General features: G+C 46.2%; 1 protein-coding gene across 7 annotated transcripts in view; it reads left to right on the top strand.

Annotated features, from left to right (window-relative positions):
• The window catches only part of TSPAN9 (tetraspanin 9), a 205,293-nt gene that overhangs the window by 300 nt on the left and 185,704 nt on the right, over positions 1-19,289 (top strand). For 3 of the 7 annotated variants that reach the window (XM_053895000.1, XM_053895001.1, XM_019464831.2), the window contains exon 2: positions 4,558-4,623. The exons of 2 other annotated variants lie outside the window; for them this stretch is intronic. Coding sequence is in view for 2 of the 5 variants with exons in the window: in XM_053894999.1 (XP_053750974.1) it covers positions 6,884-6,902 (19 nt within the window). In the remaining 3 variants the exon portion in view is untranslated. Of the gene's footprint in view, positions 1-4,557; positions 4,624-6,785; positions 6,903-19,289 lie in introns of those variants that run through there. 2 more of the 7 variants (XM_053894999.1, XM_019464829.2) reach the window with 2 other exon arrangements.

The following is a 19,289-nucleotide window of genomic DNA, read 5'->3' as shown; positions in this document are numbered from 1 at the left end:
CGAGGGAGGGATGGGGTAGGCGCCCTGTGAGGACGCGGGAAGCGGCCGGGGAAGGGGGTGTGTGTGCGCGGAGTCCCGTAACAGAGCGAAGAGGGGTCTGCAGGCGGAGAGGCTCGGACGAAGACCCTTTGGGAACGGGGCTGCGGGAGAGCGGACAGCGGAATGCCAAGTGAAGGGATGGGAGGGCTGTAGGCTGCAGCAGAAAGAGAGAGCCTCAGAGCTGTCAAGGCTTTCTGACTGTGTGGCTCCGTGGACTGGCTTGGGGTAGTCTATAGCGCGCCCTCAGGGAGGGCGGGAGCTCGGGCGGGGCTGGGATATTGCCTGCCTCCCCCCTTCGCCGGACACCCCTGACCACTCCTTGGGCCACCGCTGGCAGATCGGCACTCACAGTGACAGGGCTTTGGCACATCCCGGGTTCCAAGATGTAGTCCATCTGTGTATCCAAGTTTGGGACTTTAAAAAACTTTCTTGTGGTTGGGGAAAAAAAAAAAAAAAGTCCCAACAAGAAACTGGCTTGTTATGTGAACAGTATTTGTACTTGTGTATCTCGGAACTGGATCCAGTCTTGGATGTTCTCTTTTTGAAAAAGATATTGGCCTCTTCCCTAACCCCTCCCCAAATGCGTGTACTGTCTGGGCCAATTTGAAGTATTGGAGTAATATGGGATCCCTCCCCCCCCCCGCCCGCCCCCGCTCCCCGGGTTGTGTCGACCTTTCCTCCCCATCCCAAAAATGGGGATTAGAAGGCAGCAGCTCACCTCCCTTTGGTCCAGAGAAGCACACTCATGTGAGGGTGTCTTTCTGACCTGCAGCTGCCCCCTTCTCTGAAGTGACTCAGGTATTTCCTCCTCCAGGAAGCTTTCCTGGACTAGTGGAGAAAACTGAGGACTCATGCTCTGATCCCTGTATACCCACCAGCTTCCCTCTCTCTACTAAAAATAGCCGCAGAGAATGTTTTGTATGTATGTTCTGCTATAAAGATGTGCAGTCAGCTTGTCATCGTAAGTAATGGGGAGGGGAGGTGAGGTATTATGGATAATTTCAAACAATGGACTGGACAAATCATTTATATTTAGCTAAGGAATGCAGCCAGGGAGGCAGACATTCACAGGGGCTTCCTATCTTCCACCTGGTCCTGGCATGGCTGATGCAGCTGGGCTCTGGGTTGGGGGTGAGGGAGGGAACAGGATGGGGGTGGAGAAAACTTTGAAGAGTAATTCAGTTCTGCACTCACTCATTGAAGACCTGCTATGTGCAAGGCTCTGAACAGCTGAGAGTGGACCAGAATGGAATGGGATTGTTTTTTGTTTGATCTGACTAAATCAGATTTTAGTCTTTAAATCTATGAACAGATATTTAGTATTAATCACAATAACCAGTGTTTATAAGGTAATTCGTAGTTGGTCAAGTGCTTTCACTGCATTATTAGCTGTATATAATTTTATTTGACTCACACCTAATCTTGTTAAGTATATGTTCTTTTTAATTGTCTTCTTATAGATTAGGAAAATGAAGCTCAGAGAGAATAAATGACTTCTCTGAGGTTACAGAACTCATTAGGTGGAAGGAAGCAGAACTTGAACCTGTGGCTTCTGACCACCCCCCTGCCATGTGTTTTGCATTATGCTTTGCTGTCTCTGTCATTCTTCCCTATTAAGTCTGTGGAAGCTGGGCTCTGATCTTAGCTCTAACACCATCTGTTTGTGCAGCCCTGGACATGTTACCTCCCCTTTTCAGCTCTGTGTTTTGGAGGGTCACTGGATTAAAATGTTTCTAGAGTCTTTTCCTGAGTTAGATGATTAACAAAATAAGATGCCAGGGATAGCCGATCAGTCAAATAATAAGTGTGCTTTATTTAAAAAAGTTTTTTATTGTGGTAAAAAAAAATAACAGAATGTATCATCTTCATCATATTTAAGCGTAGAGTACATTTGGGTTAATTATACTCACGTTGTTGTGCAACAGATCTCTAGAACTTTTTCACCTTGCAAAACTGAAACTGTACACCCATTAAACAATAACTCTCCATTTCTCCCCCCCGCCCCCCCTCCCCAAACCACCGTTCTTTGTGTGCTTTATTCTGCTCCTGCTATGTGCTTAATAAATGTTGGCTTTAAGCAATTATTGAGGAGGGTTGTGAAGAAGCAGCCGGGCTTCAAAGGGAAGTCCTGGGGCCTGTGGTAGCTGGTTGGAGTGCTGGCCCCATCCCTGTGTCTAACTCCAGTACCACTGTATTGGTGAGTAAGTGAGTGAGTGGGTGAGGCCTTGGGCAAGTGCCTTCACCTCTTGTAGCTTTAGCTTCCTGCTTGCAAAACCAGGATAACAATATGAAGCTCTCAGGGCTGTTGGAAGGAGCAATGAGATAATGTATGTGAAGCTCGTAGCTTAGGGCCTCACACACAGCAGGTGTGCAGTAAATGGTGGTTGTTATTTATAACCTAGCTAAGGAGACTAGACTAATATGCTCAGAACAAGAGAAACAAGACTTCTTCTACCATTAAGGCCTAGGCCTGGTGTGATTGTCATCCTCACTGACTAAGAGGGAATGAGTCAAATCCAGGTACCTTAGTCTGGCACTCAGCATCCTTCCTATCCATCTCCAAGCCTGCCTGGCTAGCCTTATCTCCCACCCTTCTCACCCAGGGACCCAAACTGATCTCCCAAGCATGCTGATTTTCCAGCCAAACTGATCTCCCAAGCATGCTTTGCTCATTCCTCCTTTGTCCGTGAGTTCACACTGTTCCACCTTTCTGGATTGCTCTTCCCTGCTCCCACCTCCCCCTCTTTCAAGACCCTACTCATGCCTGAGTTCCTTCTTGGAGGCTTCTCTGTCCACCCATCCATCAAAGCACCTCTTTTTCCTTGGAACTCCTGTGGCATTTTCTGTTTTCATCTCTCCTGACTTTTATACACTGCCTGGGGGTGATTCTTTAGTGAAATCCACCAACACTTGGTGTGTGTGTCATAGTACAAAAGTCTGTGTTAAGTTCTGATGATACAAAAATGAAAAAGATAAAGGTCCTTGTTTTCATGGCGTGTATAATGCAGTAAAAGGTCAAGAAAGGGGTTCAAAAAGTGACAATTCAAGGTACAAGGTGAGTGGCCCATGGCATTATGTGAGTTCAAACAAGGAGAATAACCACCTCAATTCTGGAGAAGCACCTCATGCAGCGGGTGGCATTTGATGTGAACTTTGAAGAGTGGCTTGCAGTTGAGCAGAAGGGAGGAAGGATCAGCCTGTAGAGAGGCGCTGAGAGTGTGGGCTGGTGAGTAGGTTGCATGAAGAGAAATAGAAGGCTGGACCAGGTAGACACTGGGCCTATTGTGGGTGGCCGCAAATGCACAGCCAAAGAATCTCATCCATTCATCTGACCGTTCCGTCATAAGAAGCTGAGTGCCACCATTGCAGGCACTGGGCTGCTGCTGGAGAGACAGGAACTTGGCAGGTTTTCGAGCAGGGGCCGCAGAAGCAGGGCGAGGTCTAAGGAGGGTGAGTCTGGGGCCCAGGAAGGAGGAAAATCATGGTGGGGAGAGCACTGGGCAGCTGTGAGGAATGGCAAGGTGGAGCTAGACCTGGGACATTTTGGAAGCAGGGTTAGAGCATTTGTGAATTAATTGAATGGGGGTGGCGAGGAGAGGAGGAAGGGGCACTGAAGCTGATTCTAAGCTGGGTGATTGGGAATGTGCAAGGCCATTTACTGTTTCCATTGTGTACCATCATGTCTCCAAGTAGATGATAAGCCCCTTCAGGGGGTGGATTCTGACTCCCTCTGTGTTCTTCCTGGCCCACTACTCACTGCTGAGCATCACAGAGTGGGCACAGTGTGTACCTCTGATGTCCTCAAGAAATGAATCTTGTATCTTCTAGAATGCCAGATTTGCATCTGCAGCAGTCTTTGTACATGGGCCTGGCTTTCTCCAGTGTCATGTTTCTGCAGAGAGCCAAGTGTTTCCTGTATATATTTTCATACCCCGAGTTAACTACCCTTTCAACTCCTGCTGCGGATTTCTCTCTCACTTGATGGGCATTTTCCACCACGTTTTTATTGCTCCACAAGAGAAAGTTTGGATGTGGTAGAGATGAAAACAACAACATGTCCTGTTCCTTTACATCAACCCCATAGGGGATGTGTGTTACACTCAGGTCTCAGTAAAGTTCAACAGTTTTACATATCTTGAAAGTTCGGGTCATTTTGTGAGTGGTCAAAATGACAAACGTTAAGCCCTTGATGCCAAGGTCTACTTCACAGATGGCAAATATGTATAGCATGGATTCTGTTCCTTCTGCCCACAGCAGACATTACTAATAGATCACAGCTGTCTTAACCACCAGGCCAGGGCTTGGGTTCTGCGTATGATGCTTTAGGCACCCACTACTAGCTGAGTGAACTTGGTGTAGCAGCTGGAACCAGTTTACCATTTCTGGTTTTCTCCGTCTGTTGATTGACTAGGTTCTAGATGGGACGCCTCCTCTCCAAAGAGTGGCCACTGCTGGACGGAATTCACCCTAGAGTGGCTTCACAGCAAAGCAATTACTTAATTTTTTATTTTTCTGCAGGAATATCCTGGGATCTTCTCCCCTCAGTCAGCAGCCAAGGTGCTTGTAGGAAATTCAAAGAAACAGGTCAGTCTGGGTCCATCGTGTGATGGGGTCTCTGAAAATCTTTGTGTTATAAACTATCTAAAGTCATTCTTGGGGAGGGAGGATAGAATGAATGGTATGCTGATGTTTGCTAGATGTCTCTCTGTCGTGGCTTTTGACTTTGCATTTTGATAAGCCCCTAAAATTGGGCTTTGGGGGTAAGGAGACAGTTACTCCCTCCCCACTATTTCTGATTGATGGCTGGGGTAGTCCTCTTAATTTCTTTCCTGGCCACCTTGATTACAGGGAGGAAATCCAGGGACGCAGGAGAGGCCTGTACCTTCCTGCTTCCTGTCTCCTCCCAGCAGGCTTGGGAGCCAGGGTAGAGGACCTCCCATTAGCTGGCCAGAAAAGAATCTGAGGGAATCTGGCCAATCCTACCTGTCTCTGTTCTCTATAGTTCTCTATCCTGGCCGCCGCAGCAATGTCCCTGGCCCTCCGGGTGGGCACCCTCTGCCAGGACCCTCTCCAGGATCCTAATCTCTGCTCCCACAGCTTCCTGGGGTCTTGCTGATAGCTTCTTTGTCCAAGCACTTGTGCATCAAGGTCCCTGCCCTACTGGAGCCAGGCAGAAGCCACTTAGGCAGTAAGGCAGCCCTTGTGGATGGTGCTGATTCAGGTTCCCTGGGGGTACTGCTTAAAGACCTGGGTCTTTTTATGTTTTAATTTATGTGTGTTTTATCCTGTGGCTTTCTCCTCCTGGGTGATTGGTAAATCTCTCACGTTCCAAGAACTCAGCAGTATGGGGGTAGGGATGGGGGTGGTGGTTGGAAGGATGGTGCTGGCTGGTAACTTACCTTGCCCAAAGATTCCTTTCTCTGTGAGTTGCAGCAGAGACTATTTGGTGTCCCAGGAGTGGCCACGGACCTCTTATTGTCCTGCCATACTTTGCACGTCATACTTAGGATGCCAGCGTTCACATTTATCATCATCACCAGTAGCCATGGTTTCAGACTGTGTCCACGACGAATTTAACTGAAGTCATATTAAATCTTCATTTAAATCTCCTTGAATTTTCACAAGAATCCTACAAGGTAGCTGTCATTTGCCCCCATGTTACAGTGGCCATAGGTGAGGCTGAGGGCTGGCCGGAGCCTGGCCTAAGACCACATCTGTAGTGGGAGGTGAGGCGGGGATTCAGACCCTGGCCCGCAGCGCCTGCTTTTCCTACCACAGGCCAGGAGCCCCTTCTTGTGGCTCCCGAGAATCACCTCCAGGTCCCTCCTTCGGCTCCTGTGGCAGGAATGTGGGAGCTCCCATTTTAAGTCTTCCCCCCTCCTCCCTGGGGCTCGGGTGGGGTGTCTGCTTTCATTGTTGCGCTGTGGGGTTTGGAGCACCGCCTGTGGATGGACTGTGCAGTGCAGCCAGGCACAGTGGCCTGAGCCCAAGGAAACCAATCTGGCAGACAGCAAGCAGCAGGGAGGGAAAGACTTGAGGACTAGGTCACCCCTTGCCACTCAGCGCCTCCTGGCCCCACACAGTATGGCCTGCCCCATCATGGAGATCCTGTGCAGCCTGCTCCTGGGGGGTCCTGCAAGGGCAGAACATGGTGGCAAGCTTCCCAGGAGGCCTGCACAGCCTTGGGGAGACAGACGGCCCCTGACACCAGTCATTTCTAGCCAGAAGACCGTCCTTCTGTACATTTGGGAGAGAGACCTGAGGGAAGGACCTCCAGACAGGAAGTTTATCCTTTCCTATGGTTTTGGCCTCACAGGGCTTTGGTTGTGTCGTTTCTTGTCATGCTGTTGAGCCTCTGGAATGATGGTCAGCTCCTGGATGGAGGCTCTCACCCGGCTCCTGCCTCTGCCTCTAATGGGCTTTGTGACCTTTGGCAAATTAGTTGCTTTCATCAGGCTGGTTTCTTCACCTGAAAAATGGGAGTCTGGACCGCCCTTTGCTAAGGTTCCTTGAGCTTTGATAAAGGTGGTTTCTGAGTGGGACGAGGGGGTTTTGGCTTCCAGTCCTGGGGCTTCCCGAATACCTCCTCCTCTTACAAGGGCCCTCTCTGCCTCTGGCCTAGAGGTACATGGAGGAGGAAAGAGTGAAGTTAATGATTAAAACAGAGGCCCTGGTTTCTGATGGAAGTGGGATGGGGCGGAGGTTGTTTACAGAGATGGTTGCCTGTCCGGTTAGTGGCAGGGTCTTGAGGCCTGACTTCCGTCCTGTGCCGGTGGCCCTGCTGCTGCTTTCATTTTAACTGCCTCCTGCCCCTGCCCGATGCATTTAGGAGCTAGAAGGTTCCATGGCTGCACTCCAGCCTGGTGAGTTGACAATTTCAACTTCAGTTATAGCCACAGCATAATGAAGCGAGAATATCTGCCTGGGTGTAGTCCAACTTCCAAACCCTTTCCCTCGTACTGAACCAAAAACTCAGCCTGAACTGGGTTGAGGTCCTTGTGAATATGACAGAGCCAGAAGGAGCACCTCTGCTGGCTTTGAGTGTCACAGCCTGTGTGCTTTAGTCTATACTCAGGAGTGAAATATAGATTATTTTTTGAGTATCTATTGTTTAATACTGTCTGTGCTTTTGGGTTTATCACACCTCTTCTCTGCTTAGTCTTCCTTCCCACTCCTCAGACAGTGGTAGGAAATTAACTGTATTTTGAATACTCACTTTTTGAGAGTCTTGTGACCATATCTATGCTCAATGGTCAGTGTTTGTTCAAATATCTGACCTTGTGATAGGAAAGGATGTGAGTGGAGAACTGTCCAGGGGGTCTGGAGAGTCAGACAGCTCAGCAGAACCCCTGGAATCCTCTCGCATACTGGGAGGGCTTGACTGTCTCTGCAGGAGGGCTGAGGGTCCTGTTCTGGCACGGGAGCTTGGTGCGTTCTTAGCCTTCGCCTTAGCAGCGTAGGCCACTGCTAACCCTTATAGCATCTTCATGCAGATTCAAAAAACTGCTGTTTCTCAGGTTAAAAAGAAACATTAAAGCAAATACATGATTGTAAAACCTGAACAATGCCTGTCTCTGCCTGGGAATTCTCCTGGAGTCCTGGCTGTGTATATCCACCCGTGCCCACGGCCTCCTACCAGCATGCGGGGCGCATGTGGCTGGCGGCACACGCATGCGTGCTCCTCCCCCTCCCAGTGAGGGAAATGTGCCAGGCTCTGAGTCAGGGAGAGGGCTTGGGGGTGGGAACGGGTCTCTGAGACCAGTGGACAGGTGGGGGAAGTGATCTCAGGGGGGGTGCTCAGAGCAAGGCTGGGACAGGGTGTGGCCATGCACATGTGTCTGTGTGCATGTGGGTTAGTATGCATGTGTTTGACCTAGCGTGTGTGTGGCTGGGTGTGCCCATGTGGGCTTGTGTGGGAAGGAGTTCTCTTGTGTTGTTCTGGGACTCAGGTGAGAGGCCCACCTGAGCCCTTTCAATACGTCACTGTCTACCTGTGGTGGGAACACCCCCTCCTTAGAGGGCGGTGTAAGACTTGAACACAGTACCTGCCAGCCCTGCCTAAGCCCTCTTACCTGGCCACCTGCCACAGTGTGGAAACGGAGGCTTAGGGGGCTGATATTCTCCGACAAGCCCTGGGGGTGGCGGTGCCAGGGACAGTGGGAGCAGAGCCTGCCTGAGCAAGTCTCTAGCCCCCAATAGGGCCAAGCCCTATGGAAGGGCTCAGAGGGGCAGGGTGACTGGCTGGGTTTGAATGGGACTGTATGAACATGTAGAATGACATGTTGTGTTTTAGAGAAAGTGAGGTAGAGGTCTGGGCTTGCAATTTTCCACTTAATCCTGAGAGATTCTAAACAGCTTTGTTTAAAAACTGGACGTGCAGATTGCAGGGACCTGAGGGAGGAAGAGCCGTTGGGCCCCCCAGGAAGGCAATTAGGTTTGAAGCCAGAGTTTGGATCCAAATACAGCTTGTGGGACCTGGAGGGTGGGGAGGGAGAGCCCCTAGAGCAGCCCAGGAGGCATGAGTCACTGTGAATTAGCAGCCGTTGCAAATTGGCTCCCACTTGCCTGTGGAGACGAGGTGCATGGGGAGGAAGCCCTAGTCCAGGGTCATTACCCACCATCCAGCCGGTGGGCACAGAGAGGGAAGGGAGTTGGAATTGCCTGTCTGTGCTCTTTCCCTCTCCCACTATTAGCCAGAGAAGCTGGAGATGATGGTGGTCAGTCAGCCTGTGTCTACGAAGGTGCCCCTTGAGGGACAGTCAATTCCTGCAGTGCAGGGAGATCATAATATAGTACACCATCCAATCCAGGGCAGGGCTGGGTGGAACTTTCTCTGAGGACCCCTAGAGGGTCCTAGGGGAGATGGGGCTGGGCCTTGTGGGAGGGGTGGGATTGTGAGAGGCACAATCTTTGTGTGGTCGAGGGTTCTTTGAGTGGTCGCGGTGGTGGGTGGCAGGCTTGGAGGTGGGGGTCGAGATGGGTGTGACCTGGAGATGAACACGGGGGAGGGGGAGGAGGGCTCCGGCCTGGGGGCACCTTGAATGTCATCCAGAGGAGAGTCAGATTGTAGGAGGCTGGCAGTGGGGAGCAGGTGCTGGTCCCTGAATGGGGGAATGACAGGATGAAAGGGATGTTTTAGGAAAAATCAGCTTGTAGCAGAATTCAAGGTGAATTTTTTAAATATACCTTTCTTTGTTGTTGTCACAAAAAACCCCACAGATTCATTATAATATTCGAACATTACATGCATTATATAAAAGGAAAATCTCCTATAATCCTGCCCTTCAGAGATAATCACTGTTAATACTTTGGTTTTTATTCTTTCCAGGTATTTTTAGGATAGACCGGCATCCAGCTGTCTACCTACTAACTTAACAATTTCCATAAGTAGAATTGTATTATACTGACTGGCAACTTCTCCAGCCATCTTTCCACATCAGTGCATAGAGAATGACCTCATTCTTGTGAATAGCTGCACAGACTTGCTGGATGAGTTTTGTATTGATTGTTTATTGCTGTATAACAAACCACCCCAAAATTTAGCAGAACCATTTTTATTTTCTCACAGTTCTGTGGGTTAGCCATTGAGGCCCAGCCCAGTTGGTCTCATTACCTAAGCTTATTAATGTGGTGACTGTCACCTGGTGGCCCTGCAGGGCCTGGACAGTCTGAGAGCCTCTCTCAGGTGTCTGGTGATTGGTGTTGCCTCTCATCTGGGCCCCTCTTCCCCCATGTGATTTCTCATTCTCAAGGAAACTGTCCTTTAAGGTGAAATGGGATCTCTGGGACCTCTTGGGATCTAGGCTCTGACATCTCACAGGGTAACATCCATCTGCTGCTTCATCAAAGCAAGTCAGAGGACCAGCTGGAACTCCAGGGTTGGGGGAAAACTCCACCTCTTGAAGGCGGCCTCCTTCATGTGCCCAGAAGGAGGAGAATTAGAATATTTGGGAATAGACCCCACCAATCTTTCTTTCTTTCTGTCTTGTCTTTTCTTTTTTTCTCTTTTCCTTTTCTTTCTTTCTTTCTTTCTTTCTTTCTTTCTTTCTTTCTTTCTTTCTTTCGAGATAGTGAGCATGGGTGTGCGCAGGGGAAGAGAGAGAGAGAGAGAGAGAGAGAGAGAGAGAGAGAGAGAGAGAGAGAGAATCTTAAGCAGGCTCCATGCCCAGCATGGAGCCTGATGTGGGGCCCGATCCCACAATAATGAGATCATGATGTGAGCCGAAATCAAGAGTCGGATGCTTAACTGACCAAGGTGCCCCTAGACCCACTGATCTTTGGAAGACAGCAAAGGCTTCTTCCCCTCCCAGCCCCCTCTTTACCATATGGGTCAACATGGGAAATTGGCATGGACAGGACACTTAATCTTGTTGGGCAAGAAGTGCTGTTTGAGGTGGATTCTCTGTGTTTGCATGTGTGTGGGGCTCGTGCTGAGTGTAATCCAGAATTTGGGCTTTGGAGCAGACTGCTTCTCCTGCTAGGGCGACTGGAGCTGTAGAAGTAGAGCTAGACACTCTAGAAGCTGCCAAGAGCTTGGCTGCTTAGTACCCCTTGCTAATTTTCATGACGTCTCTGAAGAATGTGAGTCCGTGAGTGACAGGTCTTTAAGAAAGCCAGCTGGTCACTCCAGATCCAAGCCTCTGCTGGGAATTCTTTTATTCATTCACCCAGCAAATACTGCACCTACTAAGCCCTAGACTTTCTCTCCATCCTCTTCTAACTGCGGATGTGAAATAAAAAGACCCGGGCCTGTGTGATTCACAGATTTCACTTTTCCTTCTCAGGCAGCACAATGGACTTAACATTTCGACTTCCCACAATGTATTTGTTTTTAAAGTTTTCTTTTCACCTGCCTTGGTAGCTCTTCTCTCCTGTGAAATGTCACAAATGGCAGAGAGGCAGAAAGAAACAGGGGAAGAGCCAGCTCCGGGTCATTTATGAATCCCCAGTGCCAGTTTAGAGGATGCAGCAGTGGGGCTGCTGGTGAAGTCCTCCCCAGCACTGATCGTTCATCAGACTTACCTCTCCTTGGAGATCTCGGGCTGGACTTGATGAAATACACTTTCTCAGCACAACAATGTTCTTTGGCTTGTCATCTGCCTCGTGGTTGGTGCATTCATCAAATAAGAACAAAGGCTGAGCGGGTTCCACATTTGAAAATGCCTCGGTGTTTTATTTTCTCCCTGCTCCCTCTCAGCATTTCTTGGAAAAGAGATGTTTCGTGGCTGTAGGCTTCTCTTTTTGTGAAAGTGCAGTCCATGCTGCACAGCTCAGCCTCTCGGTCGTTCTCCCCCCTCCTTCTCGACTGTGCTATGGGGGAGCTGACCCAGCTCTGAGAGAGGACTTGGCGAGGACTGTGGGGAAGGGCGAGTAGCTGCCCTATGCTTGGAGCCACCCTGCTACATCTGGGTGACTTGGGGGCCAGCATTGTGCTACTGCTGCAGGGTTAATGGTATCTGATCAGCTCATGGGGCTTACTGCGGACCAATGTGTAGGGTTGAGGAAAACGTGAAGCCTTGTCTGCAAACCTTGAGAAAGCTGGCATCACAGCAAGACAGACCTCATCAACTCCTTTTGGCCAAGGAATTGGAAAAACTGGATGGAGGACCTCGGCCTGCTTCAACTGAGAGTTCACTGCTTGCTAGGTAAATTCCCCATCAGTAGAGACCTAAGAGGCCTGTCTTGGATTCCTAACTTCTCTGCCCATGCCTACACCCCCCTTTCCGGTTCTCTACAGCTGTGAGAATGGATTCACATGTCAGCATGCTCAATAGTCATACTATCAATTCATCAACAAGCAATTATTGAATACTTTGATTCTTTTAAGATCTGAGGCATCTTTTGGTCCTGGTGCTCCAGGTGATGAGGGAGCTTCTGTTCAAGATGGTGGTGTAGGAAGATCCTGAAGTCACCCCTTCCCATAGACACAGATCTACAGCTACCTAGGGGAAAATTCCCTCCGAAAAAGACCTGAAAACTACTGGAGTAAGCTCCTTCACAATGGATAAAGAGGCCACGTCGAGATGGTAGGTTAGGCAGAGACATAGTCTTGCCAAAGACTCCACCCCTGGCACGGTGGCCCACATTTGGGAGGGATCTCACAAACATGGAGCTTGTTCCTGTGCAGCAAGGAGTTTGTGCCCCACATTAGGCACCCCAGCCTTTGGGACCTGCATTAGAGACACGAGCCCCCAAAACATCTGGTTTTGAAGACCAATGGGGCATGTGTCTGAAAAAGCCACAGGGCTGTAGGGAACCCAGACTCCACTCTTAAAGGGCTCATGTGCAGACTCGCTTGTCCTCAGACCTAGTGTAGAAGCAGCAGTTTGAAAAGTGCCTAGACCATAAGTGAAAGAGATCTGTTTGCTGTTCTTTTATTTATTTGTTTGTTTAGTTTAGTTTTTGACAAAGAGAAAGAGAGAATATGAGTGGAGGAGGGGTGGGGAGGGTGGAGAGAATTCCAAGCAGGCTCTGTGCTGACAGGCTCTGTGCTGATGCAGGGCTCGAGCTCACGAACTGTGAGATCATGACCTGAGCTGACATCAGGTACCAGACGCTTAACCAACTGAACCACCCAGGTGCCTCCGTTTGCTATTCTTTTTTTTTTTTTTTAATTTTTTTAACATTTTTATTTATTTTTGAGACAGGGAGAGACAGAGCATGAACGGGGGAGGGTCAGAGAGAGGGAGACACAGAATCCGAAACAGGCTTCAGGCTCTGAGCTGTCAGCACAGAGCCCGACGCGGGGCTCGAACTCACGGACCGTGAGATCATGACCTGAGCCGAGGTCGGCAGCTTAACCAACTCAGCCACCCAGGCGCCCCCTCCGTTTGCTATTCTTAAGGCGTCTGCCAGAAGGACAAGAGGCTGTTGGGACTGTCTCCAGGGACAGAGATGCTGGTGGGTGCCATTTTTGGTGTTCTCCTTCTACCCAGTTAGTGGTGGTGCTGGCAGATGACATTTTGTCACTCTCCTTCTACCCTGCTAGCACTGGTGGGTGCCCCCGTGCGCTACTCCCTGAGACCGTGCCTTAGCCAGCAGGACAAAAGCCCCGCCACTACCTGCTGTCTGACTACAGCTCCAACAAAGCTGGCCTATGGATGTAGCCCACATAGGGATGCCTGAGCACCTGGCTCCAGTGACCAAGAGCGATTGTGTTTCTGGGTCAAATGGGTCTGAAACAATTGGAGAGACAGTTCTTGGCAGACTGCCATCCCCAGAGCACTGCACAGACAGCAGACTGAAACACACTCCCAGTTATCTGATGTAAAAGGCCTATTTACTTGCCCTGGAGCTTTAGCCTGAGGGGCAGGCTTCACATTTACAACACATCTAGAGGCTACAGAGGTGCTATCAGGGAACATAGGATACCATCTTTGAGCTGATCCTCAGCCTTGCTATACCTCTCAGAAAGTTTGCTAGTCCCTCCCAGAAAGGAGCCTCACGTTTTACAACTGTCACTGAGGGGACTCCTCTAGACTGCTTGTTTTGCAGGCCAGCAGGGTCTGTGATTATGTTCCCATAGGACTGCATATATTTGCATGCTTTAAAACCTGCTACTTGAGGATCTAGCTCCCAAATGGCCTGAAACCAGGTGCTAACTGAAATCTTCCCTCTGGAACACTGACAAATCTTGGCATACCCTCTACAACAGGGACCCACCAGGAAAAAAACCGGCTGCTTAGATAATCACAAAGGTTCAAGAGGCAAACAAGAGCTAGGGCATGGTTGAACAGTAAGGTTCATCTCCTACATAAGGCCACTCCTGCAAGACTGGGAGAGATAGCTGTTTCACCTAATGCATAGAAACAAACACAGAAACTCAAGCAAAATGAGGAGACAGAGGAATAGGTTCCAAACAGAAGAACAAGATGAAACCCCAGAAAAAGAAAACAAAAAACAAACCTTAGTGAAATAGAGATAAGTAATTTACATGATGTAGATTTCAAAGTAATAGTTAAAAGATGCTCACCAAACTCAGAAGAATGGTTAAACACAGTGAGAACTTCAACAAAGAGATCGAGAATATAAGTACCAAGCAGAAATAGTAGAACTGAAGAATAACTGAATTGAAGAAGACATGAGTGGGTTTTAAAAGCAGACTAAATGAAGCAGAAGGTAGAATCTGTGAGCTGGAAGACAGGGCAGTGGAACTTACCCAAAAGATGAGCAAAGAGAAATAAGAACTAAAAAAATGAAGGTAACCTAAGGGACTTATGGGACAACATCAAATGGACTAACATTCATATTATAGGAATTTCAAAAGGAGAAGAGAGAGCGAAAGAGGCAGACAACTTATTTGAAGAAATAATGGCCAAAAACTTCTGTAACCTGGGGAAAGAAACACACATCCAGATTCAGAAATCCCAGAGAGTTCCAAACAAGATGAACCCAAAGAGACCACACCAAGACACATTATAATTAAAATGTCAGGGCACCTGGGTGGCTCAGTTGGTTGAGTGACTGACTTTTGATTTTTGCTCAGGTCATGATCCTGCTCTCTCTCTCAATCCCTCTGCCCCTCTCCTTGCTTGCACTCTCTTTCTCTTTCTCTAAAAAAAAAAAAAAAAATTAAAATGTCAAACGTTAAGGATACAGAGAATTTTTTTAAATGTTTATTTTTGAGAGAGACAGAGCTTGAGTGGGGGAGGGGCAGAGAGAGAGGGAGACACAGAATCCGAAGCAGGCTCCAGGCTCTGAGCTGTCAGCACAGAGCCCGACGCGGGGCTCAATGACCTGGGCCGAAGTCAGATGCCCAACCGACTAAGCCACCCAGGCGCCCTGAGCGAATTTATTTTTAAGTTCACCTATTTATTTCTGAGAGAGAGAGTGAGAAAGAGAGAGTGGGAGAGGGGCAGAGAAAAAGAAAGAATCCCAAGCAGGCTCCATGCTGCCAGCACAAAGCCTGATGTGGAGTTCAAACCCACAAACTGCAAGATCATGACCCAAGCTGAGATCAAGAGTCAGTCACTTAGCCAATGGAGTCACCTAGGCATGCCCAGAGAGAATCTTAAAAATAACTTGTTACATACAAGGGAGCACCCATAAGACTATCAGGAGATTTCTCAGCAGAAACATTGTAGGCCAGCAGGGAATGTCATGGTATATTGAAAGTGCCGAAAGGGAAGCGAAAACACTTCCAACCAAGAATACTCTACCTGGCAAGGTTATCATTCACAATTGAAAAAGAGATAAAGAGCTTTCTGAAAGCTACAGGAGTTCATCAGCACTAAACTGGCCCTACGTGAAATGTTAAAGCTAAAAAGAATGGGGACTAATTGGTAACAAGAAAGCATATGAATGGTAACCAACAAAGGCAACTATTTAGTAAAGGTATTGGACTAATCACTTACAAAGCTAGTATTAAAGTTAAAAGATAAAAGTATTAAAAATAATGTAACTACTATAATTAGTTAAAGGATAGACATGAAAAAGATGTGAAATGTGATATTAAAAATATAAAATGTTCAGGGGTGGAGTAAAAGCATAGAGTTTTAGAATGCATTCAAACAACCTGCTATCAACCTAAGATAGATTCCTATGTATATGGGCTGTTAAATATGAGCCTCATGGTAAGCACAAAGCAAAAACTCATAATAGATATGCAAAAGATAATGAGAAAGGAACATAAGCACAACACTATAGAAAGTCATCAAACCACAAGGGAAGAAACTAAGAAAAGAAGAAAGGAAGAGAGAGGAGCTACAAAACAAACAATAAACCATAAACAAACACTACAAAATGTCAACAAGTTCTACACAGAATATAAATAATTCTACACAGAATATAAATTCTACACAGAATATAAATAATTGGATAAATTCTCCAATCAAGACATAGAGTGGCTGAATGGATTAAAACAAACAAACAAACAAACAAACAAACAAACAAACAAACAAACCCAGTAGTCCGCTATGAGCTACCTACAAGAGACTCACTTTAGATATTAGGACACATAGAGACTGAAAGTGAAGGGATGGAGAAAGATGTTTCATGAAAATGGATACCAAAAGAAAGCCGGGGTAGTTTTACTGACATCAGAAAAATAGACTCTTAAAGATTGTAGGGGCAACTGGGTGGCTCAGTCAGTTAAGTGTCCAACTCTTGATTTGGCTCAGGTCATGATCTCATGGTTCGTGGGTTTGAGCCTCACATTGGGCCCTGGGCTGGAAGTGCGGAGCTTGCTTGGGAATCTCTCTCCCTCTCTCTGCCCCTCCCCACTCATGCTGTCTCTAATCTCTTTCAAAATAAAATAAAAAAAAGAAGATTGTAATAAAAGACAAAGATGGAAACTACATAATGATAAAGAGGTAAATCCAGCAAGAAGATATAACATTTGTAAATATTTATGCACCCAACGTAGAAGGATCTAAATACACAAAGCATATATTAAGTGACCTAAAGGGACAAATTGACAGCATTAGAATAATAGTAGGGGATTTCATACCTCACTTACATCAATGAATAGATCATCCAGACCAAAATCAATAAGGAAACATTGGCTTTAAATGATATATTAGACCACATAGACTTAATAGATATGTATAGAACTTTACATCTAAAAGCATCAGAATACACATTCTTTTGGAGCGCACATAGAACATCTCCAGTATATGTCACGTTAAGCCATAAAACAAGTCTCAATAAGTTTAAGAAGATTCAAGTTATATCAAGACTCTTTTCCAACCACAATGGTATAAAACTAGGAATCAATTACAAAAAGAAAGTTAGAGGGGTGCTGGGTGGCTCAGTTGGTTAAGTGTCTGACTCTTGATCTCAGTTCCAGTTATGATCTCAAGGTTTGTGAGTTCAAGCCCTGTGTTAGGCCTGCACTGAGAGCACAAAGCCTGCTTGGGAGTCTGTCTCTCCCTCTGCTTCTCTCCCACTCACTCACTCTCTGTCTCTTTCTCAAAATAAATAAACTAAAAAAAAAAAAAGAAAAATCACAAATATATGGGGATTATGCAACATGCTATTGAACAAACAGTGGGTGAATGAAGAAATCAAAGAAGAAATAAAAAAAATTACTTGAGACAAATGAAAATGGAACTACAACATACCAAAATCTATGAGATGCAGCAAAAGTAGTTTTTTTTTTTAATGTTTATTTATTTTTGAGAGAGAGAGAGAGACAGAATGTGAACAGGGGAGAGGCAGAGAGAGAGAGGGAAACACAGAATCTGAACTAGACTCCAGGCTCTGAGCTGTCAGCACAGAGCCTGGCGCAGGGCTGGAACTCATGAACCGCGAGATCATGACCTAAGCCTAAGTCGGAAGCTTAACTGACTGAGCCACCCGGGCGCCCCAGCAAAAGTAGTTCTAAGAGGTACAGTCATAGTGATAAATGCCTACCTCAAGAAATAAGAAAAATCTCAAATAGTCTAATTTTATACCTAAGGAAGCTCGAAAAAGAAGAATAAATGAAGCCCCAAATTGTAGAAGGAAGGAAATAATAAAGATCAGACTGGAAATAATTGAAATAAAGACTACAAAGATAATAGAAAAGATCAGTGAAACTAAGAGTTGGTTCTTTGAAAAGATTAACAGAGTTGGCAAACTTGTAGCTAGGCTCACTAAGAAAAAAAAGAGATGGCTCAAATAAAATCAGAAATAAGAGAGGAGAGGTTACAACTGATAACCAAAGAAATACAAGGGATTGTAAGAGACTACTACAAACAATTATGTGCCAACAAACTGGACAACCTAGAAGAAATGGATAAGTTCCTAGAAACATATGATCTTCCAAGACGGATTCATGAATCATAAAAAATCTGAATAGATTACTAAGGAAGTTGAATCAGTAATCAAAAACTTTCCAACAAACAAAAAGTCAAGGCTTCCCTGGTGAGTTCTATGAAACATTCAAAGAAGTCTTAATACCTATCCTTTTCTCAAACTCTTCCAAAAAACTGAAGAGAGGGAATGCTTCCAAACTCATTTTATGAGTCCAGTGTTACTCTGATACCAAAACCAGATAAGGACACCACAAAAAAGGAAAATTATAGGCCAAGGGGTGCCTGGGTGGCTCAGTTGGTTAAACGTCTGACTTTGGCTCAAGTCATGATCTTGCGGTTTCTGAGTTTGAGCCCTGTGTCAAGCTCTGTGTTGACAAGCTCAGAACCTGGATCCTGCTTCGGATTCTGTGTCTCCCTCTCTCTTTGCTTCTTCCCCACTCATGCTCTGTCTCTGTCTCTCTCAAAAATAAATACATATTTTAAAAAATTTAGAAAACTACAGGCCAGTGTCCCTGATGGACATATGTGAAAAATTCCTCAGCAAAATATTAGCAAAGTAAACTTAATAATACATTAAAAGCATCATATACCATGATAAAGTGGGATTTATTCCAGGGATGCAAGGATGGTTTAACATTTTCAAACCAGTCAATGCTACATTAACAAAATGAAGGACAAAAATCATATGATCATTTCAATAGATGCAGAAAAAGCATTTAACAAATTCACCATCCATTTGCAATAAAAGGTCTCAACAAAATGGGTATAGATGGAACGTACCTCAACGTGATAAAGGCCATAAGTGACAAGCCTCCAGCTGACATCATACTCAATGACAAAAAAAACTGAAAGCTTTTCTCTTAAAATTTGGAACAAGAAAAGTATGCCCACTCTTTTAACTTTCATTCAACTTAGTATTAGAAGTTCTGGCCAGAGCAATTAGGCAGGGAAAAGTAATAAAAATCATCCAGATTAGAAAGAAAGAAGTAAAACTGTCAGTGTTAGTGGAGATGATTTTATATTTAGAAAATTTGAACGATTCCACCAAAAAACTGTTAGAACTAATATATGAGTTTGATATAATTGGAGGGTAGGTACAAGACCCATACATAAAAATATGTTGTTGTTTTTTTATACGCTAAGAATGAACTATAGGAAAGAGAATTAAGAAAACATTCCCATTTCATGGGGTACCTGGGGTGACTCAGTCGGTTGAGTGTCTGACTTCGGCTTAGGTCATGATCTTGTGGTTTGTGGGTTCAAGCCCTGCATCAGGCTCTGTGCTGGCAGCTTGGAGCCTGGAGCCTGCTTTGTATTCTGTGTCTCTCTCTCTGTCTCTCTCTCTGCCCCTCCCCTGCTCGTGCTCTGTCTCTCTCAAAAATAAAATAAACATTGGGAAAAAAAACCAATAAAAAAAGGAAACATTCCCATTTCAAATCACATCAAAAAGAACAAAATACCTAGGATTAAAGTTAACCAAGGACGTGAAAGATGTGTACACTGAAAACTATTACA

The sequence above is a fragment of the Panthera pardus genome, unplaced genomic scaffold, assembly GCF_024362965.1.
Source record: "Panthera pardus isolate Hobbes unplaced genomic scaffold, ASM2436296v1 HiC_scaffold_6, whole genome shotgun sequence".
In the NCBI taxonomy this organism is placed as follows: Eukaryota; Metazoa; Chordata; class Mammalia; order Carnivora; family Felidae; genus Panthera; species Panthera pardus.
Note: the sequence above shows the minus strand (reverse complement) of the source record. Positions and strands in the feature narration are given on the sequence as shown.